General features: G+C 38.2%; 1 protein-coding gene across 1 annotated transcript in view; it reads right to left on the reverse strand.

Moving 5' to 3' along the window:
* The window catches only part of kcnh2b (potassium voltage-gated channel, subfamily H (eag-related), member 2b), a 253,417-nt gene extending 247,761 nt beyond the window's left edge, over positions 1–5,656 (reverse strand). The window contains exon 1 of the mRNA XM_088918743.1: positions 5,581–5,656. Coding sequence (XP_088774869.1) covers positions 5,581–5,656 — 76 coding nt within the window. The remainder of the gene's footprint in view (positions 1–5,580) is intronic.
* Positions 5,657–9,733: the final 4,077 nt, after the last annotated feature.

A 9,733-nucleotide genomic window follows, 5' to 3' on the forward strand; every position in this document is an offset into this window, starting at 1 on the left:
AAAAACAATGACAGGCACTAAAAACCTGACGTCTGAACGCCCATCCTGCTGCAGTACACAGCCACGGCAACCTCCCACCTCCCCCAGCCAAGACCCAACTGACAAACGGCTGTTAGCAGCTGTTGCTGACTGTAGGAATAAAGGGCCAGGGCAGAACTGGGAGATGGAGTGGGTCCGCCCCAGCACCACAAAGGACGCACTGACTAACTCAATATATAGCGCAACACAGAGCACATCACTAACTAACAACGTGCTGACAAACAGCAAAACGCACAGCAATCAACACAGTGCAATAAAACACAGCAAAACCATAAGGCATAGAACAGTTGTTCCCAAAACTGTCCCTGGGGGACCCCTGTGTCTTCTGGTTTTCATTCTGACTTGATGTTCTGTCATATGCCTTTATAATCTCTTGTCAGCTTCTTAACAATCCCATTCAACCATCTAAAAGTTGCTGTTAAGAACTCAAGAACTAAAGCAAAACCTAGAAGACACAGAGCCAGGGCTGGAACCACAGCAAAACACCGGCTTAGGACAGAATCTAGTTAGCTTTTACTACATTGTTACAAAACCAGTACTCAAAAAATGATTATGATATTTATGCTGTCTCTTTATTATGTTATAATGCAGCCCAATTGCACACTGCTTCAATAATATTGTTTTCATGTCATTTCTTGAATATTGGTAATAATTGCGCATATTAAAAGAGTACACCTGTATGACAGCTAGCCCCAGACTAACAAGTGGCAGAAAACATTATGTAGACCATATCACTAAACATTACACAGTACAGAGAGAAGATTCCGTTACATCTAACTAAAATGGCCCCACTTATATTTGCTGCCAAGGCACAATAAGAGTACACTGCATCCTTTTGGAGAGAATGCCAGAGAACACAAAAAGACACTCATTCTATTGCCGTGAAATATCCATCTCTACCCTCAAAACATTGGTGACATTAAGATTTTTTCTTATATTTTAAAATCTTGAATAGCTGTAAAAAGTCAACTACAAATGATACAAAAAATCATATAAAAACTGGCTGCAGCTCCAAACCAAACACAGCAATTGAATCACAGCAACTCCCACACTGCTGTGATGGGCCTGTCAGCTGTCCTACACTGAGCCCGGTCAAGCACAGCACCCGGTCCCTGCAGTTCCACCGACTCAGCAAAGATACACAGACACACTCAGACTGGGCAAAACAGCACCTGCTGCAACACACACCGCAGCAGCAAACAAGCCCAGGAGCAAGGATGACACTTGGGAGAAACAAGTGTGAAGCAACACAGGCTCTGAGACAGATCCCACTTTAGCAGAATGCTTATATTTACACCACACAGATCTATGAATGTGTGTCTTTATTGGTACACGTCTGAACTCCAGCACATTTACATCAATGAGCTGACACACAGAAGGCACACACAGCAAATAAAGGGCATTTGAACGTGTACAGATTCTCCTCATTTGTTAACCAAATTATCCCCTGGAGGCCAACAACAACCAAGTGAGGGGAATCAAAGAACAGCCATCTTCATTCTCCTGGTCTTAAGTAGGATTAAGAATCGCATTTCGATGCAGAAATACAGCATGGCCTTCCCCATCAGTCACACTCTAAAATGACACAACCCACACCCTTGTTGATCCAGGCCTGATCCCCTAGTCACTCATTGATGTCAGATCCCAGCACAATGTCTTCGCAGAGCCCCACGAAGGAGTTATGTTCTAAATGTCTGCATGTGAGACTTTTTAATATTTACCTGTTCTAATATTTATCACATCATTTAAATTACATTTTATGATAGTATCATCCCACTATAGAGGGAGCTTTGCGGTAGTGTGGAACTGCCAGTTCAGCTGAATACCATCTCTCAAGTGCAAAGCAGATATCAGCTGTGATAAGACACACGTTTACATTTCGTACATTGGAAAATGTATTTGTTATGCCGCAAATATACACATGATGTGAATCTTAACTATCATAATGGACACTTTTTTTATCTTTGTGGAGTTGAAAATTTCAAATGATATCTTTATATAATGATTATGAAAGTATTTTAGAAATAATGAAATGCTTCTTATATCCATGGCTGCTTTTGGAGTACATTTCTGTTCACAGACGGTCTCAGCCGTTATATTGATTTTCTTTGTTTTCAGAGAGCTGTGATTTCCCTTCAAAGTGAATTTTAAAAGTGATCTTTGCTCTTTTCTGCCCTATTTTTCATCTTTGTAAAAAGGTTTGTGTAGAGACAGCATGTCTCTACATAATCCAATGCAGCTTTTTTAAATAAAAGTTCAAGGCCGCTTCCATACGACTGATTGTTTCAAAAGAAAAGTTGTTTTTTTCTAGAGATTAAAGGAGACCACAACCTTTTCTTACCTCTTCGCATTTGCTGTTTTTGGCACATACAAGCAATGCATGTATTTTATAAAAATAAAGATGACTATAATAATGTCTCATAATACCTCTGACTACTTACAGGACTAAAGTTTACACTGAGGAAAAGTGTCCAGCAGAGATTACCAATCCAATGTGTTCTGTGGCCCATCAATATATTTATCAGAAATAATTGATAATTTATGTAATTCCACTTTTAAATTATGCAAAATAACAGCCTTTTATAATATTTTCATCGTAGTTTCTTATACTGTAGGTTATGTTCTCAAAAGAAAATATAATTTTCTGGTGATGGCCGTTTTGTTGTGTTGATGTGTTGGATTCTGCCATAAAGCAAACCATTAAGTTTGAATTGAATTTCATTCAAACCTCAGCCTCAGCCTCCGCCCATTCCAGAGGTCTATTCTTATGGGTTTGTCCTAGAATGCAAATTATGCTGCAGATTCTGTGACCTCAGCTCTGATCCCAGACAGGGAGGGTTAACACACATCAGTTTTTGTTTGCTATATTAAATGTTGTGTTTGCTTGTATTTTGTTAACGAAGTAACATGTAAAGTTCTCTGAGACACTATTCCTTAAAAGAAGCTACAAAACCAGATGCCAGGTGTGAACTGGGCCTGGCCCATCTTACACATTACTGTATTTTCCAACCTAGTGTTTAGTTTAACACTAAACATTATCAGCTAAAATTTAAGGTTCGTGACAAGATTGACTCAATTTGATTAACAAACAAGTAAACTGTCATTTGGCTGATTTCAATATTATCCACCTTTCTTGTCTTTTTGTGAAAAACATGGGTATTTTTCACAAGAGCAGAAAAATGGCACTTGTAATAACTAACCTACTGTAACTGGATTATCTTGTGTCTGTTGACGTACCTACCTGAACAGTGATTCTGTAGCTGTTAGTTTTGCTTGAAAAAATAAAGAACCATGATAGTGTCAATAACTGCAGCAGCCCAGACTCATAATGACAAATATGGCAGATGGTATACTGTACTGTATATAGTTACCAAAATCTTTAACACTGTTTAACAAATGAACCTTATCCACCACTGGTGTTGTAACTATGCTTCAGGTCTTGGGTGCAATAGAGAGAGATAGCTGTGTTAGCATACAGTATGTAGGCTGCAAAGGAACACGTATAGGTTTATTCCGTGCTGAAAAGAGAAGACAAGAAACACAACATTTAGTCTTTGGAGCAGCCTGAAGGCTCCACAGTTGAAAAGTTGTGTTTCTTTTTTCTCTATTCAGCATGGAATAAACCTGTACTTGTTCCTTTGCGGTATAAAGCTATTCCCACCAGAATCTAGTAGGGGATCCTGTTAGGATGTACCACCTGAACATCATTCATTACTGCAAAATCAGAAAAATACAGCCAAATGGACTGCCTATCATAACAGAAAGTTATCAACTGACTTTTTCTTTAAACATCAATTAATAGCTAAATATTAAAAAAAATATTTAATATATTTTTTAAAATTTTTAAACAATTACTAATATCCTCTTTGAATCATCTACAATCAAACTAAGTTCAGTCTTTGCACTGAAACTAATATTATCTAACACTGGACATTATGATTAAAAATATTTTAAATTAAAGTTGGCACCAGCATAACAATACAATAAAATTATCAATATATATATGTAATGATTTATATTATATTTTTGCATTTTGTTTTTTAGTAAGTGTCCTAAACAGTCAATTGTTAAATGAAAAATGTATTTGAAACTTCCAAAACATATATATTTACATTTTTTATATAATATTATAAGATAATAACAATACAATAAATATATTTAAAAAATAAAAATAATGGTAAACTAGCACTAAAGAACTAAAATGAGATATTTGGGTTGAATATAACAGTGATCAATTATAATAACCTTTGTTCATGTCTTTGTAAAAAGGTTTCGTTTTAATGAAAATACTGTACTTGTGTCAATGTGAGTGAACAGTCTAAAACTCACTCTCCAATGGATTAAAAATCCTGCCTGACTTTTGACAAAAGGCAAAATCCTGTGTAACATGCAGGAATCCTGCAAGTCTTTATGGACTCCAGAGCAAAGGATTTCTTTGTTTTTTCTGTGAAGTTGCTCCTGTATGAGCTTTTCAGGGAATTTATTGCAAGAGTCCAGAAGGATATTCGCTCAAATCCTAAAGGACTTTTTGTGTTGGCAGTTCTTGGGTGCACTGATTCCAGCATTAAACATGCGGCAGTGAGGGCATCTGCAGACACAGTAGCAAGTCTGGACCACTGAGCTCATCAAGGTTATTTAGGACCTGGTGCTGAAAACCTGTTTCAAAGTGACCAGTATGTTTTCAGAATAGATTCAAAGACATTTCTGCCATTATCAAAATACCAAGCCAGCTCTGCTTCTAATGCATTCATACACAAAATTATAAAACAAAACAAGAAGAGAGTTTTTTTTAAAGTAACGCTTCTGTTTTCAATATGGTCACAAGTGTTAGTATAAATTGTTGATATTATTTTAAGATATGCAGTAATGTACTGTTAAATGTTGCCACAGTGTTTAAGGGGTACAATTTAGCAGGCTACACCTGGAGCTGACAATTTCTGGGGAACCAAAAAAAATCAGGTTCTGTAATCCTGTTTTTGTGAAATACAGTAAATGTGCTTAGTCCAGCTTGTTCGAGATCTGTTACTACAACTGTTATCAAGCTCTGAATGTTTCATTCCGCTCAAGAAATCTAACCTCCCGATTACACATGCATTACCACTTGTAGACTTTAAAGTTCCCCTCTGACCTTTGTAATACCTATCAGTGCTGTCTGTTGTTGAAGCAGGTGTATTTCAGTCTGGCAAACCCCTAATCTCACCCCAATCTCTTGTCTGTTCCCACTGAGTGTCTACAGCCCCAGCTCCCCTCCTTGCCCCCCAGCTAGCACCAAAGTCTGAAGGCTAAAATGTATAGTAGTTACTACTATATAACTTGCCCTAATAACTAGGAATAGTAGCCAGTACCAGTAATAATAATATACAGTTACTTTAGCAAATAACATAGCCATGTTGATTTGTTTTTCTTCTGGTGCACATTTTATATAACGTCTATTCGGATAAGTAAACTTTTCCTAAATATTTATCAGAAACTATGGTTGTGAGGTGGAATGATAAATAATAACAACAACAACAATAATAATAATAATCATCATCATCTCACTCTGTCCCTCAAATTTTCGGATGATGGTGTCCAGAAAGGTGTTCTGCGGCGCCACGTGCCCCCTTCGGACCGGCATCCTGGCAGAGCTGCCCAGAGTTAGAGGGTGTCCCCCTACACCAGCTGGACGGTGCCAAGGTGCCGCCTCACGATGTCCCAGCCACCTCTTCACATGGGGGTAGCTGCAGCCGCACAGCGACTCACTTTACAAAGAAACAAAGTTCCACGCAATTCAATCGAACAACGGACTGAGCCTCTGAGCTCGATGCAACTCTCTCTGAGGGGCAGACGGAGAATGAAGCTATTTCCAGGAAGAGGGAGAACTGCGCTTCTTGTTTACTTCTTCAGTGAGGGATGTGAAATTGTTTAGGAGCTCCTGTTTATGGTCAGTACGCGGCTGTTTGGTGATGTTTGTAGAAAGAAGAAAATATAGTTTTCCAGAATGAAAGAACGGGTTTGGCAGAGGAGTGGTGCGGCGGCCTGTCGGGGTGCAATCTACATCTCATTGTTGTCCCTTCCCTTTGTCCCGGCGCCTGCTTCTCAGCTGCTCTCTCCTCTCAACACCCACTCCCCGGCGAGAGCAGCCGCTCTCCGAATTGGCTCCTTACAGGATTAATAGCCAGGGTGTGCAGCGCTTGGAACTCGGCATGCTGCTCTACCCAGATGATCTCGGTTTGCTTGCAGCAGCTTCACCTCTTTAACGCCTTCCTTTCCGCGTACCAAAGCAAGCTGCTTGTCCCGCACAGGTGCACCTTGCGCTCTCAGGTGATGCAGCCCCGCTCACACTTTGCAGGTGCTCTCCTTTTTGAATACCACGTGCTGTTCTATGTAGTGTCATGTCTAAGTCTCATGCATAATTGATAAAAGAAAGATGAAAACAACACAGGGTTTACCGATATCCATTCTTGTAAAGCTTGGCTATATGCCGCTTTCTAACGCAGGCTATTTACCAAACCCTAATTGCACAGATGAAGTTTCGTTGATACAATGGCGTTTTATTTATGTATTAGAGTATTCGCATTCCTGTGCATTGAGGGGTGTTTCACTTAACATGTTCTTCCATTTATGAAGAAGGCTAGATTAGTGCTGAGCGCGTCTTATAGCAGACACTCTGAGAGATGTGTCCAAGACTGAAAAGGTGCTTTCAAAGTCACTGCTCGGAGGGGTCGCGGCTGAAATGCTCTATCATTCTAACCCCGCTGCATTCCGCTTGCCTTCTCCTCATTTCACGTATTGTTTGCGATTTACCAACACAATCACCTCTTTGTCTTTCTCCCTGCACTATTAAGATCCTCTAAAAAATCCTCGGTCCTTACTCTTCTAAATCAAGCAGCTGTGAAACGGGCTTCCCCTCTAACGCGGTCCAGTCTCTGTGAATGAAAAGGGGACTCTGCACTGCTCAATGGCCCAGAATGAGAGGCAGCTTGCACAACTCCCTTATTTAGTCACGAGCGCAGACACTCGGCTCTCCGGGAAGCGCCCTGATGGATGAGATGTTCCAGCTTGCTGTTTTGACGCTTCTCTCCTCTCCGCGCTCCTCCCTCTCTCGCTCTTTCTTTCTTTCTCTTTCTCCCTCCTCCCGTACCCGGTCTCACATAAAGAGTTGCCTCCTATTCGGAGCTAGTTATTTTTTTTTTAAGACAGCATCGATTATTGTTTCGGAATACTGCTGGTCCGTTGTCTGCACAATTTGCATTAACAATTTATTTGCATTAACGTTATGTATGTGAATGTATAGCAGTGGTATCGCAATAATAACGATTGATTTACACTTTATTCAATTTTGGGTGAACAATAGACATTGCAACTGTCGCACACACCAAATCGGAGTCGCAGTCTCCAAATCGCATCCTGAAAGTTGCTAAATTTGGGAGAAACCACACAGCTGTTTATTTTCCAAATACTCAACTGATGAAGGTTGCGAGTGGATCTTTTTTACGATAGCAGTGGTATTATTTAGTGCTATTGGTCTCAAAACGGCATTATACACTAAATGCAATTGGAGGACTTTTTGGAGTTTCTTAAACAGATGCACTGTACTACAATACTAGAAATTCTTATTCTAAAATCTAATATTTTTCTCAAACAATGACAGCATTTCATCGTAGTTTGTTTACTGGACCTAAAACAACACTGGTCAACAGAAAATAATAAAATAAGAGTTTTACATTATTTTTTACTTTTACATGATTCATTCAAAAGGCAAGGAAAAGTCTCTTTAAGCTTTATGTCCATCCACCACAACTACTTCATGTTAAAGGATGGAGTGTAAAAATACTGTACTCTTCAGTATCATAATTAATTCATTTTATTTTCCATAAGTCTAAATATTTAAAAAAACATTTAGCATTTACTGGGGGAAACAGTTGTAATAGAGATGCTTAAATATGTATGCTATATGGTTCTTTATATAACATCCATCCATTTTCTAACCACTTCTTCCATTTTAGGGTCAGAGTGAAGCTGGAGCTTATTCACGCAACGGGCACAAGGCAGGTACACCCTGGACAGGACACTAGTCAATTGTGGCTTATATAACACAGTATAGTATGAATATAAAATGAACTATGTCATTTGAATCTAGTGCCAACCCAAATAGCAAAAACACAAAAAAACATGCAAAGTGCAGCATAATTCTTTCATGTGTCTGAAGGGAACTTACTCTGACAACAAAAATGTATGTGTATTTCGTAAATGAGAAGAGAACGTTTCTTATGTATTCCATGTTTGGAATTACAGTATTTGTTACACTGCACTGATTTTAATATGCTTAATATTTGTCAGTGCCGTGGCAAGGCAGTGAGTACTGCTGCCTCACAGTTCTTGAGTTCTAGGCTGCTTGGAGTCTCCCCATATTCTCTCGGGTCTTCAAACAGTGATACCGTTATTTTTCACCTCCCAAAACTATGCCAGCTAGATTTGACTGCCTAGCCCATAAAGTCATACAGTTGCCTTTAAAAATTGACTCATATCCACAATAAAGTCTGACTTAAAGTTGATTTAGCCAAGAAAATGCAAGTGTACATGAATATAGACTATTTAAATTAAACATATTCATATCTAAATAATCTCTTCCTCCTTTGTGCTGTGATGGACAGTGTCCAGCAGATAGCAGTCAAGTCCTCTCAATTGCATTTTTCACCCCGTGAAACAGTTCAGAACAGTCTTGCTTGCCACCACCTGACCATGATAGGTGTCTGTATGATACTAGATGGATATTCAATATCATTTTAAAGTTATTGTTGGTAATAACTATGTAACCAGGGTTGGGAAAACTTTTTGAAATTAACAAGGAGTTGAGTGAAAATAATATTCAAAAGCTATCAGTTACAATGACAATGTATAGTTACATAATTTCTTCACTGTTTTATTAATTTAAAATGTATACATCTTACACAAGTAACTAAAAAAAGCATTTAGCCCAAGATACATGCATTTTATGAACAAATCCTTCTGCTTACAACAAAAAATGACTTACTGTAAATGTCCATGTAATATACAGTATACTGTATAATTAAGAAAATAATAATACATTTCTGCACAAAATGAAAAAGGCTGAACCTCATTTTATGAACAAATTGATAAACCAGTTGTACCTTTTGTGGGTAAAATTAAAATCCTGTCACACTTTCCAGGGACAAAGTTAAATGGCCCAGTTTTTAATTTGCTTAGGTTGAAGTGTTTCATGAACACAAGGTCAAGCAGTGGAGCAGGAATGGATCAGGGACCAAGGAACATCGTTTCATTAGCTTATGAAGAGGCAGGAGTGAGTGGGTGTAAAAAATACTTTTCAAAATAACACCTGATAAAGCACTTTGGTCAATAATTCACAAATTCACTGTAATTCTTGGGCTAACCTAGACAGACATGCAGTTGCCTTTAAAAATAGACTCATATTCATAATAAAGCCTAACTTAAAATTGATTTAGCCAAGGAAATGCAAGTGTACATAAATATGTATATACTTACAAATTAAATATATTACTATCTAATAACATGCATGAGTGTCATATTCATCAGTATCATTTGTTGATATTTATTTTAAAATTTGCAAGTATATTAATCTCCTAAAAATATGTTGAGAACTAAAGAAACCTGTTTTAATTTAAGCCATACGTTTAAGATACTGTATTTCCATTAGGTACTGATTTATGCA

This window comes from Atractosteus spatula, chromosome 6 (genome assembly GCF_055471065.1).
Source record: "Atractosteus spatula isolate fAtrSpa1 chromosome 6, fAtrSpa1.hap1, whole genome shotgun sequence".
Taxonomy (NCBI): Eukaryota; Metazoa; Chordata; class Actinopteri; order Semionotiformes; family Lepisosteidae; genus Atractosteus; species Atractosteus spatula.